General features: G+C 38.9%; 1 protein-coding gene across 6 annotated transcripts in view; it reads left to right on the forward strand.

Moving 5' to 3' along the window:
• LOC127409838 (zinc finger protein 536-like) overlaps positions 1 to 23,303 on the forward strand; it is a 245,656-nt gene that overhangs the window by 147,692 nt on the left and 74,661 nt on the right. For all 6 annotated transcript variants that reach the window (XM_051644698.1, XM_051644747.1, XM_051644718.1 and 3 more), the window contains 2 exons: positions 7,185 to 7,343; positions 18,218 to 19,921. In XM_051644698.1, the coding sequence (XP_051500658.1) occupies positions 7,185 to 7,343; positions 18,218 to 19,921 (1,863 nt within the window). The remainder of the gene's footprint in view (positions 1 to 7,184; positions 7,344 to 18,217; positions 19,922 to 23,303) is intronic.

The raw sequence follows: 23,303 nt of genomic DNA on the forward strand, positions 1-23,303 counted from the left end.
GTGAACTGATGTGTGACAGACACACAACCAATGAGTCGAAGGAACGTGCCAATGCGTTTGCGTCACAGGAGCACTCAGGTAAATTTGGCCATATGTAAACATGGAGATTGCATGCAACTGCGAAATCCGTCCGGGTTGCGCAAGTTGATGTGATAAGCATCAGATGGATGCTTTTGGAGCATCTCACTTTGGATGTGTTGTGTCATAAACAGTGTTTTTGTGACGCTGTGTATCAAGTTAAATGTAGTTTGAAACTAAAAAAAAAAAAAAAGAGACCCCTGCATTTGGAGTTGTGTTTCATCCAGCTTTTTTGGAACGCAAGAACACACCAACATTTTGTCCTGTCTGATGTGGTTTGTTGTCTGCTACACATGTAAAGCTGCACATTGCCTGCAGAGCTAGAGTTGCGCTTTCTGCCCCCTGCTGACTTACACTTCTGAAAACATGAATGTGGTAATTGCTCCGATGATAGAAACAATCCTTTTTTACAGTCTAGAGGAATGAGTAATTGTATTTTTGAACGTATTATTTTTTAGATAATGTAGCACAGTATATATATGTATATATGTACTGTATATATAATGCACACATATATAAAGATGGTGTACATAAAAACATTTCAAAAGAACGTATGTTCTTGTTTAATTACAATTGTTTTAAAGAATGGCAGTGCTTGGAGCAAGACAATACTGCTTTCCTGCAGACCAAGAAAAAAAAAGAATCTGTAGAAAATGGGTTGTTTTTCAGTCACAGCAAAAATGTTTTATTAGGGGACCGCCGAACACCTGCCTTAAAATGTCGTTTCAACATCTCCCGAATGCCATTTTGCTTAATTGACTTGGAAATGGCCCAAATGCATTGCTGAATGCAGTCTAATTAATATTAATAATAAATGCCATTATTAACATCAAAGAACATCTGGTGGCCCTGTTTACCCACATGCCTTATATGTAGCACATTTTGCGGCTGTTTCATCTCACAAACAGAAAGGGGGTAAACACTTTTTGAATTTAGTCTTTATTTATTTATTTATTTAAATTTGAGTTTGCCTCCATGAATGTATTACCTCATTGACACGCAGGTCACCACGTACTGCCTGAAAGCAAGAGGGCTCGTTCCTTCATCCAATGAATCTTATAAATATTTGGACTGTATCTGGGCTGGAGTTGCAATGGTACCATGGAGGATTTTGGGTCCCTGGTGTACTCCTAAAAATATAAATAAATATCTGCTTGTGCGAGCATCTGTGCCAAGGGGTCGCATTAGGAGTTTTAGCCACCATAAATCAGTGGGCTAAATAACTTTAATCTAAAATTTCATTAAGTAGTCCTTGTCAGGTTGTAAAAGAATGGGATAATGCAGTGGTGTTTAATGATAATTGGTGTTTGGTTAATAAATTCTGCAAGTTCCGATTACTTTCTAGCAGTCGGTGGAATACTAGCCTCAGCAGTGTAACTAAACCTCAAATTGATTAACTCGCCTGAACCAGACTGTTCACAAAGATGGCACCGGTCCAAATCAAAAAAGAGAGAGTGCAGTGTGCGCATCAGCCGGATGGTGTTGTGTTGCTCCAGCGTAAGGAAATCAGCTCCCCCCGGGCTCATTTTTAAAAGCCTAATGCCTTTCAAATGATGTCATCACATTTTACCTTCTCTCTCTCTCTCTCTCTCTCTCTCTCTCTGCCTTTTTACTATCTAAATCCAAATGTTTCTCTCACATTTTCCTCTGGTGCTATAGAGGAAGGGAGGTCAATGACTGACTGTGACACGTGACACATTATTCTAATGGATAGGGGAGACATGTTGTGTTTTTACTATTGCTGTTTTTTTTTTGTTTTTTTTTTTTATCTCTGAAAATGATATGAGAGTAATCAGAACCACAGACTGATTTAGAGTGGAAGTGTGACTGTGAATGATCCATTTAAGGTGTGTGTGTGTATGAGTTGGGGTGGGGGGTATTTTTCATGGTGGGCCTTTTGTTGTTGTTGTATTTTATATATATATATATATATATATATATATATATATATATATATATATATATATATTAGTGGGAACAGGGTGTGGTCTATTTGGAGAGGCTTGTACACACACAGAGCTGTTTCTAGCTATGAACCAGCTATGAGCGGCCACTTAGGGCCCCCGAGCCACCAGGGGGCCCCACAAAGCAAGATCGTTATTATTATTATTAGTAGTAGTAGTAGTAGTAGTATTTTATTATTATTTATTTAAAAAAAATATATACAGTTATTTATTGGTATTTAAAAAAAAAATTTTTTTATTGTTAATACTTTTTGCATTATTTGTAATTAATATATCCAAATTTTAAGTACATATATACAGATTTGTTGAAGACAGTATTGTGGTGTCATTCATGGGTCAGCCTGCATCCGGGAGGGGGGAATTCGCTTAGGGCCCCCATATGCTCAGAAATGACCCTGTACACACACACACACACAAACATATACAGACAAACAAAAAAACAAACAAACACAGACAAACAAAACATTTAATCTCTGCTCACTGTGACAAATACATATTTTTATTTACCTTCACACACATTCACTTTTACTTAATTTCACAAATGCATGCACACACACTCACAAATGTTCTTTCTATCATATTTGGGACATTCCATTGACTTCTATTGTTTTTTTTATACTGAGCTAATGATATTTTCTAATACCTTCAGTAACCCTATCCCTAAGTGTTACATTCACACAAACATGTTTGCATTTTTTTAATTTATTTTTTTCTCATTAAAACATTATTTACTATGTTTATTTTTATTAAGCCGTCGTTGGCTGGTCCCCTGACAATTTACAAGCTTCCATAAGCGTGTATGTTTTTGTCAAAGAAAATAGATAGAGAGAGAGAGCAGGGTGAATGACACACCTCCTCCCAGATGGCTTTTCCCACTGGCCTCCTGTTCGATTCCAGTCTATTGTTCTGGCATGTTCTTTTACACCAGGGTGAGTCCAGTACAGCGCGCAGTTCCTCTCCCACAACCGTTACATATATGTGCTATTAACTTAAGCATCTCCAGCTCTCTCTGTGAGGAACTCGATGGACAATGAGCTGGTTATTGATATATTGTGTCATCCGTTTGGAGATGCTCTTTATTAAAAATACTCCTAAGCGAATCCAGTGGTTGATGAAATATTTATGGAGATGACTGATACCAGCATACTCTCAACAAGCAAGTTAATCATAAATTACAGATGTAACTTCATTACCCCAGTGTCTTAATTAGTCAGACTGTAAACATCTATAAAAGAACGCCATAGCATTTGATAATGTTTTGGAGTATTGTCTAGGAGCTGGACTAAAAGAGTTATTGTTTTCAGGCTTAACTGGATAATATATGAATGCCGCAGCTCGCTTGTGACAGTCATTTTAATGTTGTGTCTCTTACAGGTTTTCCTTTGCATAAAAAAGGTCTGAGAAATGGAAAATCAATATGCAGAAAATAGTTATAGGTGCTGGGTTATCGAGAATCTCTGTGCTGCAGACACCCTGGGCCGAGAGATGATGCGTAATATATGGGGTGACCTTCAAATGTCATAAATGTGTTGTGCAATAAACTGTCAATATTTGTGGTTATTTGGTGCAGGATGACTTTTACAGTAATTGGAACAGCCGTATTAAAAGCTGGGGAGCAGTCAGCTGATTAAAGACAGCCCTGCTGTGTGTGTTTTAGTGTGTGTGTGTAGAGAGAGGAGAGAGAGAGAGAGAGAGATGAAAGAACAGTATAACCTGTAAAGGCTTGGTATGGTTATGTACCTGTGTCTCTGATGTTCCAGTATGTAGGTAAGAATGAGAGTGACATGACTGATGATTTACAATAAAGTCTGGATCTGAAGGAACATTTAATAACAAGAGAGTAATGGTTGACACTCAAATGCCGTCGAGGCAAACATTTACACTTACATATACAACATATGATGTGTATGTGAAAGTGCTTGTTTATGTGTATGTACAATCCCAATTCTGAAAAACTTGGGACAGTGATGAAAATTATAGTCACCCTTTGCTGTAATGAAAGTGTCACCTATTCCCTGTTTTCGCCTTGCCTTTATGTTGAAATTCTTGTTTAGTTCCCCATTCCTGTTTCCTGTGTTAGTTTTGTAGTCCTTTTGTAGTTTTATTTCTTGATTGGTTTTCCCCTGATTGTTTCCCCAGGTGTTCCTTGTTCACTTGTTTTCCCTTGTGTATTTAAGCCCTTGTTTCCCCTTTATATTCTGAGTACTTTGTTTATCTTTAGTTTAATTAAATCTGCATTTAGAGCCTCATTCCTCGCCTGCCTTGTTACAGAAAGCACTACAACTGCACATTATATGATGTTTTACCTTGTGAATTTCATTCCTTTTTGAAAATGTACAGTAATTTCAAATCAGATGATTGCAACACGCTCCAAAAAAGTTGAGATAGTCGAGTGTTTACTACTGTGAAACATAATTTCTTCTAAAAACACTTATTAAGCATTTAGGCACTGAAGACACAAGTTTGTTAAGTTTAGAAAGTGGAATTTCCCCCCAATCATCCATTATGTAGGTCTTTAGCTGCACAATTGTACGGGGTGTTCGTTGCTGTATGGTGTGCTTCATAATGCTCCACACATTCTCAATTGGAGACAGGTCAGGACTGCAGCCAGGCCAACCTAGCACCTGCACTCTCTACTCACACAGCCATGCACTTGAAATCCGGGCAGTATGTTGTTTGAAGTTGTCCTGTTGGAAAATGCAGGGACGTCCATGGACGGTGCTGGATAGCAGTATATGTTGCTCCAAAATTTGTACAAATCTGTCTGCATTCATGGAGTTTTCACAGATGTGCGAGTTACCCATGCCATGGGCACTGACACACCCCTGGCCCATACAGACACTGGCTTTTGGACCTGACGCTAAAAACAGCTTGGATGGTCCTTTTCTTCTTTGGCCCCGATAACACGAAGGCTTTGTTTTTCAAAAACTTTTTGAAATGTGGACCCTTCGGACCAAAAAACACAGTTCCATTGTTTTACTTTCCATCTAAGATGAGACAGAGACCAGTGAAATCTGCAGCATTTCTGGACAGTGTTGATGTAGGGCTTCTGCTTTGCATAGTAAAGTCTTAACTTGCATCTGTGGATGCAGCGGCGAGTGGTGTTGACTAACAAAGGTTTACTAAAGTAATCCCAAACCCATGTTCATGATATCCATTACAGATTAATGATGTTTTTAAGACAGTTATTTCTGAGAAATCAGAGATCACGCGCATTCAGAAATGGTTTTCGTCTTGCCCTTTATGCACAGAGATTTGACCAGATACCTTGAATCTTTTAACTATATTGTGCACTGTAGAGGGTGAAATGCCCAAAAGCCTTCCAGTTTTTCTTTGGGGAACATTGTTCTCAAAGTTCTGGATTATTTGCTGAAGCATCTGTTAGCAAATGGGCAAGTCTTGAATGATCCTTGCTCTTAAAGGACTCGGCTGTTTTTGGAGGCTCTCTATATACTATGACATGATTGCCTCACCAGTTCAACGTGTCCTGTTTCACATCACCTTGTTATTTCTCTTCAAATTGTTATTATTCTTAAATTGCCCTGGTCTCAACTTTTTTGGAGCGTTTTGCTATCAGCTGATTTGAAATTACTGTACATTTTCAAAAAAAACAATTAAATTCACAGGGAATAACATCATATAATGTTTAGTTGTGGTGCTTTCAATATATCAAAGGATAAATATAATTTACAGATCAGTCCTTTTTGTTTTTATTAGCATTTTTCATACTGTCCCAACCTTTTCGGAATTGGGGTTGTATGTGGTTGTGGGACAATAACCTTGTGCTCGTTCTCCTTGCTAAAATCCTGTACATTTTGCTAATAGGAATAATATTTGCAAGTGTCTGGGTACTAAACTAAAGTGGGTCAGTGTTTGTGTTTGTTCAGTAGCAAGTATATGTTTGGGTCAGAAAATGGAGCACACATCACATTGTAATGCATGTAGGCAAAACGGAGGCAGCAAATTGCAGGAATGTGATCAGTCACAAGAGAGAAGGAGATGCTGACTTCACTCTTTCTTTTTTAACTTCTAAAATCTCATTTGATTCTTAAAAGAGGGTACAGAAACGAGGGGGGTGGGGGGTGGTGGGATTGGGAAAAGAAAGAAAGATTACTGGTACAAAAGCTTTTGATTGAGGCAAATGGTCGCTAAAGTGGGTTGCGCTATTCAGACTATCTCTCTCCCTACAAACACGCCGTATCATGTGTAGGCGCGGAAATAAGAACACATTTACAAGCCATTTTTGCACTGTGCCTGGTCACACGCTTATGGACTTGCAACTCAAGTAAAGGCACACAGCCAAATGCTGTTACAAAGGGTAAATGATTTTTAGGGTCAAAATTCAGAACGCACACTCTTTGATTTCTGACATATACTGTATATGCCACTTTAATAATAGAATGTGGAGTTTCGTTACCCCCTTTGCTAGGCCACAACTTCAACAGAGATGCATGTGGTTGGTCAATCTCTTGTTTTATGTGATCTGACCTGGACTTGTATCACATTAACTTCACTGGAGTGTCAAACATTTTGCACAAAATGATATCCCTCTATAACTCACCATGGTGTAACACTGCTGACATCTCACATGTAAGCATTGTGACTAATTATCTCCAAGTGTGGGCTTGTTGACACTCTTTGACATTATTGGTGTGACAGTTGCTCCATCAGAGCAGGCCCTTCGTTATCACCATCTCCCATCAAGCTCCCTGCCGACGTCACCTGTCAAAACCAGGGCGCCACGATGAAGCAAAGACCCTGTTGCTGACATGGCTGTTTTCTTTTTTTCTGTATTGTTCATTTTAACACAATCTGCCATATGCTTCCCACTACAGATGATGAGAGGCTGGATAAAACGTGGGGACGTGAGCATACTTGGGTGGGGGGTTGGGGTGATATCTCTAAAGAAAGCTTCTGAACTGTCAGCGTTCTGTCAGGTTGTGGAGGGAGGAGGGGTATACATGTACTCATTGATGTGTTTGACTTTGTGTGGCGTTAGCAGATTTGGGTGGCAAAAGCTGAAAGGATGAAGAATAATAGAAGAAACAAGATGGGGAAAAAAAACTCTTTGACATGTGGCTGGATTAAAGTGAAACGAAACAGTCTGTGAATTATGTCTTTCTCTGTTTCTCTGACTTTTAGATGTTGGGGATGAGATGGCGAAACCTGTGACTGCTGTCCAGCCACCCTCTACCCAGCACCGGGACAGGAACATCGGTTCCAGCATGAAGGACTGCCCCTACTGTGGCAAATCTTTCCGTACCTCCCACCATCTGAAGGTCCATCTAAGAATACATACAGGTGAGCGAGATCTTGAACGAGAAATCCAAAAGGCTTACATCCAATACGCTTTCCATGACACTGACAAATTTAGCATTTTAGGCTTTTCCCAAATGCCCCGAAAAGTATCTGGACACTTAAGCTGTATTTAAAATGTATGAATTTAGTAGCATTAGATAACAACATTTTAAAGCAAGTGGCATCTGCAAATAAATGATGCTAGACCTTTTCTAATAACTATTTTCATTACTATTTCAATTACTTTTAAACAACTGATCTCTTGGTCATTTTAGGTGTCCTAGCAGAGAAACCGCAGTAGTTTACTACATTCACTGTGGGCTTGTCCTAATATGTTTTACAATCTAAATTTTGTCTTATATTTTGAGCAGTATTTGCAGTTTTGCTTGAAAAGCTTACATGTGATATTTTTCTTTAAAATAAATGCAGTTTTGGTAGATTTTTTTTTTTTTTTTTTTTTGTTGTTGTTCTCTAATATAATCATATTCATACATCTTTTAGTGTGGCTTATTTGTTATTTGGGGCCACTTTACCTTTCAGAGATTGCATGTTCTAAATGTTTTTAGGGGTCATCATAATTTATGACATGAAAAGGCTACATGTGAACATAATGACAATCAGTGGCGTGTGGTGGACTTTTGAAATGAGGAGGCAGATTTAAAAAATAAAATAATTTTTAGTCCAATATAAATTAATATTTCAGCTACATTTGATGGTTACTTAGTTTTCAGTTCAAATCCATTCATAAATCTGATATATTACAATATGTTAAAAACATAGGCCAATAGTTTGTATGTTCATGTATAACTTTTACTGATAAAAAAGTCACATACTTGCATATGTATGCAACAAATTATTATTATTATTATTATTATTTTCAAAATACTACAAGAAAGGCTGCTTTAAAGTATGTAACATACACTCACCAGCCACTTTATTAGGTACACCTGTACATCTACATATTCATGCAATTATCTAATCAGCCAATCGTGTGGCAGCAGTGTAATGTATAAAATCATGCAGATATGGATCAGGAGCTTCAGTTCATGTTCACATCAACCATCATAATGGTGAAAAATGTGACCTCAGTGATTTCGACAGTGGTATGATTGTTGGTGCCAGATGGGCTGGTTTGAGTATTTCTGTAACTGCTGATCTCCTGGGATTTTCACACACAACTGTCTCTAGAGTGTAAAGAGAATTGTGCAAAAAACAAAAATCATCCAGTGAATGGCAGTTCTGCAGATGTAAACACCTTGTTGATGAGAGAGGTCAACAGAGAATGGCCAGATTGGTTGGAGCTGATAGAAAGGCTATGGTAACTCAGATAACCACTCTGTACAATTGTAGTGAGCAGAATAGCATCTCAGAATGCACAATATGTCAAACCTTGAGGTGAATGGGCTACAACAGCAGGGTTCTACGTCTGTCTGCCAAGAACAGAAAATTTAGGCTGCAGTGGGCCTACCATTTGTGTACCTCAGCAGAAATCCAGAACTGTCAGACAAGGCGATGTTTTTTCCAATCGTCTGCTGTCCAGTTTTGGTGAGCCTGTGCCCACTGCAGTTGCCTGTCCTAAGCTGACAGTAGTGGTACCCAGAGGGGTCTTCTGCTGCTGTAGCCCATCCGCCTCAGTGTTCGACTAGTTGTATGTTCAGAAATGCTTTTTTGCATAGAACTGTTGTAACGTGTTTATTTGGGTCACTGTCACCTTCCTGTAGCTTGGACCAGTCTGGCTGTTCTCCTCTGACCTCTGTCATTAACAAGCCAATTTCACCTACAGAACTGCTTCTCACTGGATGTTTTTTTGTTTTTTGCACCATTCTCTTTACACTCTAGAGTCTGCTGTTTGTGAAAATCCCAGGAGATCAGCAGTTACAGAAATCCTCATGCCAGCCCGTCTGGCACCAAGAATCATGCCATGGTGTAAATCACTAAGATCACATTTTTTCCCCATTCTGATGGTTGATGTGAACATTAACTGAAGCTCCTGACCCATATCTGCATGATTTTATACATTACACTGCTGCCACACGACTGGCTGATTAGATAATCACATGAATAAGTAGATGTACAGGTGTACCTAATAAGTGGCCGGTGAGTGTATATTTTCCCAAATAATAGTGGAATTTAAATAGGCAGCCTACATATATGTCCAAATATATGAACTATATTTTTATATTTATGTTCATGGCCATATATCAGATTTTTGTATGGAAAGGTGCATGTAATCCTTTTTATCTTACACTGTTTATAAGCATATATAAACTGTCTCCATATTCATATTGACAAACTATTTAAGTCAAATCAAAGACTGATCAAGTTTTTGCGTTTTAATATAATTATTTTTTTACATTGCCTCAAAAATAATACCTTCAATAGTACAGCAACAGGCATTTTTCATGTATCTTTTCTCTATTCACTTATTATTTACTGTATTTTTTATTGTCACCATATTTTTGGATCAGTCATCTACTCCTCTGTAATGATGGCATGGTGGCACAGAACTGTATTTTTAAGAGTAAGTGCTCACAAAAAAATGTCTCACTGACAAAACCAATTGTGTAAATATATCCCTCCACTTCCATCAGCTCGTCCTATTCATAGTGATGCGAGTGCAAAAGCATTAAAGGCGGGCACTATCGCATTGATTGATTGACAGTGTTGAACAAATCAGTGCAAAGTTGAGGCAATGTCTTCCCTCATGTGACTTTTCGCCTTTACTCTGAGGACCTCTGCGCACATTCACGCCACGCTTTAGGAGCTCAATGAGGTTGCAGTGCGCTCAAGTAAAGCGTAACAGATGCTGCCTCCCTCTGTAACTTTATCTGCTGGTATCGATGTTACACAGAGTTACTTTGGAAATGTGACTGTTATACACATGATTTAAGCTCACATTTCGTGATATTTTATTTATGTATCGATTATTTCTCTCACTCAAATTTTTTGAGGAGGCATTGCCTACCTTGCCTCTTCGGAGAAAATGCCACTGATCACAGTTTGTCCAAGGCTGATGATGCACCTTTTACACTGACCACTTTTTTGAGTTTAAAACTCAGAGCCAATAAATGAACTTCAGTTACCTGAGAGAGGATGCCGCAGCCCAGCAGAGTAATAATGTGAGTAGTGCTGGTCCAGTGGCTGTCAGGAGACCCTGCTCTTCCACCCAAGAACAAGGCTGAGGCTCACTTGCAGGCAAAGCTAGCCTAGTTAACATGCAGGATAACCAGAATAAGTAATGGGAGGTCACCTTAGATTCAGCCCACTGTTGTCTCTGTTTATGTATGTGCAAGTTTTGAAGGATAGCCTTTTAAGTGAAAAAGTGAAATAACAACAACAATAGTGATAATAATTATTAATATACTAATTATTATTATTAAAGTGCTTGCATACTATACTGAAATTCATCTTATTTTCTTTTTTTTAATCTAAATATTTCTGCAGTAAATTTAGCCCAAACCACTTAATGTACAGACTCCTTTCAAACTTTTTTTTCCTTTTCTTTGTAGATAATTTCAGCCTTAGTTGTGCTATCTATTTTTGTTTTTTTTGCCAACTTCAAGATTATCTCTTATTGTTCTACACTGATGGAATGTTCAGCACTCTAAGCCAACAATAAGGACACCATCTTAATATTTGCATTACAATTGCTCTTCTTTCGCACTTCTAATCGCATGCATAATGACAATAATGCATGCTAAATTGTGAATGTTCTTCCTTTCTTGCATCCATTTAACCCTAAATACACTCACTTAGCACTTTATTAGGAAGACCTGCACACCTGCTATTCATGTGATTATCTAAGCAGCCAATTGTGTGCCTTTACACTGCAGAGATGGTGTGACATTATGTGTTGATTCTCTTAAACAGTCGACAGAAAACAAAAGCGTAAAACCTAAACTTACCATCAATTGGTATTTCCTTCATGAAATGTAAATCACTAAACTGTGGTCAGTCATCTAAAAGATGTGTTTATGTGATAACATTTACATTTTTACTCAAGAAAAAGCTTCTCAAAGGGATAGTTCACACAAAAATGAAAATTATCTCATCATTTGCTCACCCTCATGCCATCCCAGACTTTCTTTTTTTTCTTTTTCTACTGAACACAAAATAAGATTTTTAGAAGAATATTTCAGCTTTGTAGGTCCATACAATGCAAGTGAATGGTGACCAGATCTTTCAAGCTCCAAAAATCACATAAAGGAAGCAAAAAATTAATCAATTGTAGACTCCAGTCGTTAAATCTGTGTGTTCTGAAGTGTTATGATAGATGTGAGTGAGAAACTGAGCAATATTTTTTTTCCTTTAAATCTGCACTTTCACTTTCACTTTTACATTTTGAAAGTGAAAGTGGAGATTTATGGTAAAAAAAAAAAAAAAAGAATTGAAATATTGATCTGTTTCTCACCCAAAGTGATTGCATCGCTTCAGAAGACATATATTAAACCACTGGAGTCATATGTATTACTTTTATGCTGCCTTTGTGTTATTTTTGGAGCTTTAAATGTCTGGTCATCATTTGCTTGCATTGAAAGGAACTATAGGGCTGAGATATTCTTCTAAAAATATTAGTTTTTGTTCAGCAGAAGAAAGGAAGTCATGCACATCTGGGATGGCATGAGGGTGAGTAAATGAGATAATTTTCATTTTTGGGTGAACTATCCCTTTAAGGTTGCAAAGTGTACTTATTACATTGTATTTTTTTATAATGAGAAGGACAGATTAAAGTAGAAAGCAAGAAACAGCATTCTATATTCAGCAAACGATGTGAGGCCAATCCCACTACTTTTTTAACTGTAAATGGAAATTACTTGCAGCTCATGAAATTGATGGTTGTTATTTTTTTGGTGTGTGCTTACAAGGAAGAGCGGAGACCACCCAGATGGTATTTGTCCCACTTAATAATAAGCACATAGTTGCTCTATTCTGGAGCATTAAGGTTGATTATAAGGCATGCCGAACAGTGGAGCTGATGTATAAATCTCCCAGCCTGCAGTATTTTCATGTTCTGTTGAAACAGAAGAAAATAGCATTAGGCTACTTTTCAATATAGTGCTCTTATAAAGCCTGCAGAACATTAATGTCTGCATTTGTTATTATCTAATATGGACTGTAAAGCAGTGTGAAGGAGTATTTTTCTCTTAAATCACTTATGAAGTAAAATGTTTTTAAAATTGCATTTAGTGTTTGGCCATTGGCTGCACTTAAGAGAGTGTCAAACATACATGTAATGACAGGAAGTCACAGTAAATTGTTTAAGTTTGCTTCTCTCGGGTTTCTTTAAACAGAGAGGTTAAGGCTTTGGGCAAGCTGCTCATATCCTCCTAGCAGGAGTGCAGCGGATAGAGTGGGGAAATATGTTTCTAGCTGAGGGAGGTTGAGTTATGCCTGCTCGGAGCAGGGGGTAAGGGTCCCCAGTAGAGCCATATTTCAGCAAAGAGGAAATAGAGGCCCTCTTCCCAAGCCTCCGTTAACTCACTCACTCACTCCACTCACTGGGACGGCCCACGTGCGTGCGGTGTGGCCTGAGTGCGTTTACACGTAGACATTTTGCTTTCTGTTGATGCAGCAATTTACACAAGCCCTGATGTACTTGCAAGATGTTTGAGTTGCTGATCGGTTATAGGTTTGTCATAAAGATTCCAGCTTGACAGACATTTGAGATACGGCACAGGTCTCAGTCTGGCTCTGTTCAAATAATTTACAGGGACAACAGGCATCCACCATCCCATAGAGTCAAAGCCCTCCCTTTCAATCAGGCTGAAACTATGCCATTGACATTAAACAGTTATCCTGCCTTGATGTAAAGCAATCAGACATGCGGATGACACAGAGTTTGCCTCAATCCTAATGCCGTTATCCCATCACAATGGCGTTGCTTACTGAGGAGACCAGGGCATTGTGCGACACAATGTTAGATTAATGACTCTCTAACGTTGGCTTGAAAGGAATGAAGTGAATTTAAATTTCTCCAAAAGTTAAAGAGCTAATGTTACAGTATTAATTTCCTCTCCAACAGTGAGCGGGAAAATATCCATTAGTGAAATTAAGCACAGTTTTCTAGGTAGCTAACATTGTGCAGTGTATAGTGTGGGGCCACAGCTAATGAACACTGCAGTGGGTGATATTTCATTATACAAATTAATGCTCACATTTTAATGGGAAAGTCACATAATGAATCTAGGCTTCAGTGACAGCAATTAGAGACACAGATTGTCCCCTTCTGGACAAGGCAGTATTTAGCAGTAAGCAGCTGTAGATAAAAAATAAAAAGGTCCTTGCTCCTGACAATGGCTACGCATAACTTGAGGGCATTGGAGAACCAACATACCAGATCACCTTTATTTCAAGAGAGACGGAGGATGGACAGGCATTGGCTGTGTGAGTTCATCTTTGTGATTGGGAGCCATTGCACATCTTTTGAGTGACTTAGAATGAACCCCCCACCCCCCACCCCCTCAGGTCTCAGGTCTGTGGTCAGTTGCTACTGCCCCAAGTCATAAGCATTGTAAATTACAAAGGTCACTCAGCAGGCTCCCTGAGAGAAATCACCACTTTAGCATCCCTTTAAGATCTGCATGGTTTTGCTGTTTTGTTTCATTTTTTTATTTTTTTTTATTTACTATGGTTTTCATTCCTGATGCTTATTTGCTAACTACTTGGTGAGTTAGTTCCCTAAAAATCTTTAAAGTGAATGAAAGGATTGATGTAATGGGCCATACAGTAAAGGGTAATTTAAAATGTAAATAGAACTTGTCGGTACTACGTAGAGGGCTTGAGAACTGAAACACCTTGACATTCTTGTTTATACATTTGGCGTAGATAAAACATATCTTAGGGGGAAAAAACTATCTATTTTTCCACAGCAGTCAATCTCTCTCTCTCTCTCTCTCTCTCTCTCTCTCTCTCTCTCTCTCTCTCTCTCCGACTCTCTATCCCCCGTGGTATGCAGACTGTCTTTTCACCATTCTGAAAATCTATGTGGAAATTCATCTTAAAGTATGTCATATCTATTAATTATTTTAATTGCCCTTCTGTAAAGGCTGTGGGTGTTTATTCTAAACTGTTACTATGGAGTCAAGACAAATCACACAAATTCATATGAAATCAGTTTGCGCTGGACTTTTTCAAGTGGAGAGACTGAAAGCACTCTGTTAGATGTGAATTTGTGAAATGATAATGGATATGTACTACTCACAGAGAGAGATCTCTGTAATTTATATAAAGCCTGTCATACTATACCAGATGGCAATATGATATTTATTTTTCCTCCTTATTTTTATTAACACAGTCCATCAGAAATAAGAGTAAGCTCTGGAAACTTCACTTTTTTTTTTCTTTTTTTTTTTGGTTGTTGTTGAGTTTTGCACTCTCTCATTTCAAATGATGAAAAATTATAATCTCTCCACCTCTCTGCCTTGGCGATCCATTTAGTTTCTCTGAGGTTGTGTTGTTTGTGTGGATATCAATTAAAAGTGGATTAACGGGTACATAATGACCTTTAGCAGTAAATTGTGTGTAATGTTGCAAGGCAGGATACAGTATATTCCCCAGATGTCACACGTGCCCCTGACGAATGATGGAGCAGATGTCTTACTGAGCCCAAATGGTGCACAAAGAACATGCCACATGCACAGAGACTTACACAGGCACTTCAAACACACACTCACATAAACATACAACCAGTAATAGTGTTCACTTAAAAAAAAAAAAAAAAAAAAAAAAAAAAGTATATTCATTAATCTGGATTATACTTTTGGCATCACATCTTTAATTAGCATAATATGCAGTGCAGTGCCCCCCCCCCCCCCCAACACTCAACATGGGGTGGAGAAAAGCAGATCACTCTAATTGTACTCTAATTTTGGGTACAGAATATCATTCCTTCCAGTTAAAAGAAATGAAAATGATAATTTGCATCAAGGAAGTTTCCTTATTGAATCACATCAAGCCCCTGTTATCCTGCTCAGAGGATAAGCACGTATTGGGTTAAAAGCTCATCGTGTATGTGTCTTTTACACTCTTGTGTAAAAGAACAAAACATGGCCCCCTACCCTGTCCCTCTTTGTCTATTTTATTTATTTTTTTCCTTTCACCTGCCCTTCAATGTATGTCCCTCTGTGTATATATATATATATATATATATATATATATATATATATATGTACACTGGCAGCCAAAAGTTTGGAATAATGTACAGATTTTGCTGTTATGGAAAGAAATTGCTACTTTTATTCACTGAAGTGGCATTCAACTGATCACAATGTAGGACATTAATAACGTGAACAATTACTATTACAATTAAAAAAAAAAAAAAAAAAAAAAATGCTCAGAACATCTTAAACTACTTCAAAGAGTTCTCATCAGAAAAATCCTCCATGTGCAGCAATGACAGCTTTGCAGATTCATGGCATTCTAGCTGTCAGTTTGTCCAGATACTCAGGTGACATTTCACCCCACGCTTCCTGTAGCACTTTCCATAGATATGGCTGTCTTGTCGGGCACTTCTCACGCACCTTACAGTCTAGCTGATCCCACAAAAGCTCAATGGGACTAAGATCCATAACACTCTTTTCCAATTATCTGTTGTCCAATGTCTGTGTTTCTTTTCCCATAACACCTGCACCCCTGAGTCTTCTCTTTACTGTTGTACATGAAACTGGTGTTGAGCAGGTAGAATTCAATGAAGCTGTCAGCTGAGGACATGTGAGGCGTCTATTTCTCAAACTAGAGACTCTGATGTACTTATCGTCTTGTTTATTGTACATCTGGGCCTTCCACATCTCTTTCTGTCCTTGTTAGAGCCAGTTGTCCTTTGTCTTTGAAGACTGTAGTGTACACCTTTGTATGAAATCTTCAGTTTTTTGGCAATTTCAAGCATTGTATAGACTTCATTCCTCAAAACAATGATTGACTGATGAGTTTCTAGAGAAAGCTGTTTCTTTTTTGCCATTTTTGACCTAATATTGACCATAAGACATGCCAGTCTACTGCATACAGGGGCAACTCAAAAACAAACACAAAGACAATGTTAAGCTTCATTTAACGAACCAAATAGCTTTCAGCTGTGTTTGATATAATGGCAAGTGATTTTCTAGTACCAAATTAGCAATTTAGCATGATTACTCAAGGATAAGGTGTTGGAGTGATGGCTGCTGGAAATGGGGCCTGTCTAGTATATTTAGTAAATACTTTTTTTCAAATAGTGATGGTGCTGTTTTTTACATCAGTAATGTCCTGACTATACTTTGTGACCAGTTGAATGCCACTTTGGTGAATTAAAGTACCAATTTCCTTCCAAAACAGCAAAATCTGTACATTATTCCAAACTTTTGGACGCCAGTGTATATATGTTCAGTACACTAAGTTTATGTTTGTGATCCTTTATTTAGGAAGCTGTGCAGTGGGTCTGCAGATCTTCCATTCTTTTTCTGGAATGGCGCCCTCCAAATAATGATAAATTACTTGAGCACTATGCCATTTGCTAATTATATCCATGATTTACTACAGAGCCAGACTTAAATCATTCAATTCAGTCTTGCGTAACAATGCAACATTTTTTATGGGTAAATTTTTTTTTTCCATGTGTATAATCTAAGCGTTTATAGCCAACACACACACACACACACACACACACACACACACACACACAAACACACACTTTGACAAACATGCTTTTATTTTCATTTTCCCATATCTTTCAAAACTCCCTCCCTCTCTGTCTTTCTTTTCCACCTTCTGCTACATCATTTCATTCCTGAATCATTACAGGGTCTCAAAAATCAAGCCTTGCATTTTGTTTATTGCTTATTGATCACATAAATCAAGCTCTCATTCCAAGTCTATTATAATTGTTGTCAGAAGGTATTTTATATCAATATTGATCGGATCATGCAAATGCTATTTAGACTCTTTCACTTTCCAATGCTGTCCTCATTTCACTTTTAACAATAATTCTTGTACATTAGCATGTGTTTCTAAACTGCCTGCATGCCTTCTTTTACAGTACATTTCATGCTGGTTAGCATTTTGTAATTCACAGTGTGAGGTTGCCTTATGAGGAATGCTCATGTGCGCCACATATGGTGTGCTTATATCATTTATACTAGATCTTCACTCTCATACAAATGCCTTTTACTGGGTGCATTTTGGACTGAGGGGTCACAGTTGTCCTCCGAAGGCAATAAAGAGCTTCTGCTGGGCTTGATTTATCCTCACTATGATAAACTGCAAAAAGAGGATGTCCACAGAACAGCTTCACCACCAAGGTAGAGGCCTGATAACTGACAAGGCCAGGAGAGAGACAAAGTGCGTGTGTGTGTGTGTGTGTGAGAGAGAGAGAGAGAGAGTGTGTGTGTGTGTGTGTGTGTGTGTGTGAGAGAGAGAGAGATAGAGAGAGAGACAGCAGCAACCAGCAGCACCACAAGCCTTCAGTTACCCATGTGAATAGAGATAACATCCAGACAGTTTTGTTGTCAGTTGAAAATATGATCTCTGTAGTGGACTGAAGGCACCATATGGTGATATGTTTTTATGGCGCTGACGTGAGTGATGTCTCACTTGTCAGATCTGGATTGAGCTGGATCGACCTGTATTGAAACTCCTCCCTCCTCTCAAAAAATGCTGATGCACTGTTTACTAAGTAAGAAATGTAGTCAAATGCTCCAGACTGTAAAATTTATAGAGGCTTGATGTAATCCTTGATGTGATTTCTGTCAAATATTTACATGTTGTCTTTCTTTTTGCTCTTCTTCTGACAGGTGGAACATGCTAAAGGTTCCTGCTGAGTTTGTTGGCACCTACAGTATATTATTAGTGATTTACTGACATCAACTCCTATCTGACTTTGTATCTTTCCATCTCTCTTACTGTAGGTGAAAAGCCCTACAGGTGCCCTCATTGCGACTATGCAGGCACTCAGTCAGCTTCTCTGAAGTACCACCTGGAGCGCCATCACCGTGAGCGACAGAATGGAAGCGGTCCCTCAGCCAACCACCCTCCCTCCTCTGAACACAAAGATGACCATGGAAAAAACAACAGTGGCGGTGGTGTCTTTGCTCGTCCTGATGTCCTTCGTGGGGTCTTTAAAGGCATGATGCCCTCTGGTCTTGACTTCCGAGGGGGTCAAATGCTCCCACATCAATGGGCTCCACCAGGAATACTCTGCCCTAGGGAAAGAGACCGTGAAAGGGAACGAGATCGCCATGGACCAGGGGCAGAGCCTACCACAGAGAGCATGAAGAGTCCTGAGGGACCCACCTCTGCAGGGGACAGTCCTGCCAGCTTCTCTGACCTGGGCCGGGCCTACCAGAGTATGGTGGGAAATGGAGTCAACTTTCAGGGATCCCTGCAAGCTTTCATGGACAGCTTTGTCCTCAATTCCATGAAGAAGGAGATGAGAGAAGGTCAGCTGCATGGCCAGTATTTTAGCCAGGAGAGTTCTGAAGCCAAGACCAAAAAAGCCAGTGAGGGAAACCAGAAGGAGAATCCCTCCAGTGACGCCAAGCCAGCTGAGGGTGGCCGCTCCCAGTATGAGCCTCTGGATTTGTCTGTTAGGCCAGAAGCAGGATCCATCCCTGGAGCCTCCATCACCATACAGGACAATGTCGCCTGGCACAGCTGCCTCTTCTGCTCCTTCACAACTGCCTCTGTGGAACTGATGGCCCTCCACCTGCAAGCTAACCACCTGGGTAAAGGCAAGTGTGGCCTGGGCAAAGATACTAAGGAACACCTCTTGGGTGAGCCTTTCCATGCAGGCAAAGTTACTGGCCTGGCTCCTCCACCACCAGGCCTTCTCCATCACCATGAGGGAGCCCCGTCAAGGGACAGAGAGACTGAGTCTGGGGATCTGAAGGGACAAACAGGCTGGTCGAACCATCTGAAGCAGCCCCCGCATGGAGCTTCCATGGGAGCATTCTCCAGTGATTTCTACAAGCCCTTTGTCCCCGTGTACGATGGCTCTGCTAGAGGGCCTGTTGGATATCTCGACCAGCAGAAAATTCAGCCCAATGATGGGGGCGGTCTAGGCCCTCTGGACGACCTATCCGACAAGGCGTCTTGCAGTGAGATTGAGGCATCTGAGGAACGTGGTGCTCAGTCTGAGGAAGATGAAATGGGTAGCGACAAATCATTGCCCAACCCCAATACCACAGAGCGGCTTATGCGTTCAGATGAAGAAGAAGAGGCAGAGGAAGAAGAAGAGATGGAGATGGGTGATGCCGAGGAGGAGGACCTTGGATCCATGCAGATGCTTCCTGAATCTCCACTGTCAGGGAAGGACATCCAAAGATGTAAGCTATCCATGGGCCCCCAAAACTCTGGGCTTTCTCCTCCTCAGCCTACCACCCCTGAGAAGCAGTGGCAACAGCAGCAGGCAGGCCTTGGTCTTCTCTCCCCAGGTAGTGGTCCTCCTGGCCTGGTAAAGCCTGATCAGGCCCACCTGGAGCACCAGATGAACATGCTATCTGTCCTGCGGGCCTATAATTCAGAGAACCTTGCAGCTTTTAACGGAGACCTAGGCAGCAGCTCCAGTGGAGGAGGCAGTGGGACCAGCAACATGAAAATAATTGACCCCTCTGGTGAGTATTGCAACATCAACTTTTGTTTCAGTATCATAATAAAAAAATAAAATAAAAAAAAATAAATAAATAAAAAAAAATATTTACTCACTGTTATAAATACACACTCTTTGGCCAGTAAACAAGCTATTTGTGTACACTGCCTTATGCAAAGCACACCAACACTACCAATTACACATTGAGACATTTGTTCAATGGATCCCTCATTGGTCAGAAACAAACCAATACAAGAAACACTCTAAAGGAGCTAGATTTGCTTTTGAGAGATTTCAGCCTTATTTCAAGCAAGTTAAGAGACCATCAGGATGACAAAGTGACACATTAATCTTTATTACATTGTCATTTTACAAGAGCTCCAGTCCCACCCTCTCTTCTTCCCTCCTCTTTCAGGGAATAAGAGTGTCTGCTTTTAAACAGACCAAGAGCCGACTACTAGTCTAACTATCTTAGCTTTCATAAAGGTCTGTCCCACAAGCCCATTACTTTATAAGAGGCCGGGGTCTATGGCTTTGTGAAAAATGATCTGTCAGCTTTCATGATACTGCTAAGGTTACTGGTGCTCCTTGAGACTACTGTGTTTCATATCGCCCTTTCTGAAATTTGGTGATAAAAAGAAAAAAAGAGTATCTGTGAGTGAAAAAAGCGACTAAATCACAAAGACTTGAATTTGTAGTTTGATTTGGACAGCCATAGAAGAAATTAAGTGGGTGCTACAGCCTTTAGTTCACACTACCCTATATCAGGTATTTCCTTCCATTAAGCTATTAATTTTGCTGAATAAAACTGTCAGCTAATAAAATGTATATATCCTCCATTTTCCTCGTGCTCTTAATATATTATTCATTAAGAAGCAGACTAATTTTCAGATCTGCAGTTGAGACAGACATTCTTTGTTTGGTGCTTTACATTGGTGTTATTACTTCTGGTCTGTGAACAGAGAGGAGCAAGGCAGACATTGTTTTTTGCTCCCATTCAAACAGTCTCACTGCAAATATGTGTAGGATTAAACAAGGGTTTAAACTAGTACTGCAAGTATTTTTACAGACTTTTTTTATTTTTATTAAGCTGCTTCATTCTCACAAATCTTAATACTGATTGTTCCTTTAATTCGGAACAATGGAATTTTTCATTTAAGTAATTGTATTTGTGTTTTATACATGTATCTAGCTTGATTAGTAAACAAAAAATCAATACTGTATCAACACTGATTTAAAGGACACAAATTAATTAGTTTAGATTTTTTTATTTTTTTTATTTTTTTTATTTAACAACTAGTATATTAGTAAATTACAGGTGTTTTGATGTAAGTAGTCTAGTTGACATAATGGCATGTGTATTTTTTTGTGTGCTGTATCATTTGGATCTCTGTTTCACCATAACATTAAACACAAGTGAGTCAACCACTAGCATGTCATCCAAACTAGTCGAAGACATGAGTCGGTTATCTTAAAAAAAAAAAAAAAAAATCTGCAGCCGTGCTATACAACCTTGGAAAAACGTAAAAAATCAGAGAGATTAACAAATATTTGTGCAGCTGTGTATAAGTAAGAAGTTAGAAGTTAGAAAGAAGTTAGAAAGGCCAGAGTGTGTTTTTACCCCATCTTTTTAACAAGGGCGACATACTATAGAGAAACAAGTGAAGTCTCAAAACTGTCATGTGTTTCATTTTTCCCCTTTAAAATGGTTTACATTAAAAATTAATGCCGCTTTTGACCTTTTAATTATGGAAAATGTGTCTGTCATGGAGGAACCTGTTGCATTTTTAATTTTTAGAGGAGGTCATTCACTCGGCTGAAAATGAATGCTATTTTTTGGTCAGCATGGTGAATGTATCGTATTGTAATATCTTTCTTTAATCAAAAGACATTTGAAAAGTGCCCTTGTGACGTCCTCCTCTCCTGCTGCCATGAAGAAGGACTGACCTTTAGAGATAAGCCTTTGTCTGGTGAACAAAAGTTTTTTGTTTGGCATTTTAAAGCATGACTCCATCCGTTTGTCACTGGTGGATGCTGATGGGCAGCTGAGCGCTTCTGTATACACTGTGAAAGTGTGTGGGCATGTTTGAGTATTGCATACAGTAAAAGCATTGAATGACCACGAGGAGAACTCAACAGACATTTTATTCATCCTGCTCTGAGGGGAATGTGTTTGTACTGTATCACCACTGAACCTGTTGTACATACTTGTGTATGTGTGAGATAGAGAGAGAAAGGGAAAGAAAGAGAGATTTGGCCACCTGAAGAAGGCGTTCTTGTGACTTTTTCATGTCTTCAGTCTGTTCACATCTGCGTGGAGAAATACCAGGCTCCACGTTCACACCGACGACATCTAGGTATATACTGTCACAATGTAAATCCTCACCAATGTTATACAGGTACATATAGAATCTGACCCAATTTAAATTCAGAATTTTTGAATTTAGACTACAGCACAGTACTGTATCAAGGTCTAAAATAACTGCACATTTAGCACTTGCAAGTGTATTTGAAAATGTATTTATATCCAAACTCATATATATATATATATATATATATATATATATATATATACTGTATATATATATATATATATATATATATATATATATATATATATATACATGTAAAAGTAACTACCTAGTGTCCTTTGTGCTCAGATCTCTTGTACAGAATTGACTGAAATATATTCTGCACCATTCCTTGGGGCTGGGCATAGATGAAGCAAAAATCCCTCTAAAAATTTTATTTGGGGCAAAATATGATTATCTGAAGTGGCTTGGCATTAGGTTTGTATGCAAATAATGCATAAATCATTAATATTTAGAATTGTCAGCTGAATTTGGTATGCCTTGATATCCAGGGTGAAGTGGAGTGAGATTCATTCTTAAGTGGCACTCTCATTATTCTAACGCTTTTATAAGACAAAAACACATTTACTCCCTCTTACATGGCAAGTATGTTATGTTTATAGTATCATGTGTTGGCCCTCTCTCTCATACATACAGTACAAACAATGCACTCTTTCCTTAAATCACAACAAATGCATGACATTAGCAGTCATTTCTTTTAGAAGGCCATGTTAACCAGAAAAAAAACAAAACAAAACAAAAAAAATATCTACTCACATTAACGGCCAGAGGCCGAGTTTATTTGTTGTGAAGAAAATAATGCATAGGGCATATTAATCAAAGGTATATCTACGATTTAGTGCCGAGCCCTCCAAGTCGACACGGCCTGTGTGTATTAGCTTTGTATTGTTCAGATTGCTTAATGGCCTTGTTCTATTGTGCAAGGCAGCCATTGTGTAAGTGTATCATGTAATCAATACAGGGTCTGTTAGTGGCATATCTTCATCTATACATTGCACATGTCTCAAGCATTGTGTTCTTTGTCTGTCTTTGGTT

The sequence above is a fragment of the Myxocyprinus asiaticus genome, chromosome 2 (genome assembly GCF_019703515.2).
Source record: "Myxocyprinus asiaticus isolate MX2 ecotype Aquarium Trade chromosome 2, UBuf_Myxa_2, whole genome shotgun sequence".
Lineage (NCBI taxonomy): Eukaryota > Metazoa > Chordata > Actinopteri > Cypriniformes > Catostomidae > Myxocyprinus > Myxocyprinus asiaticus.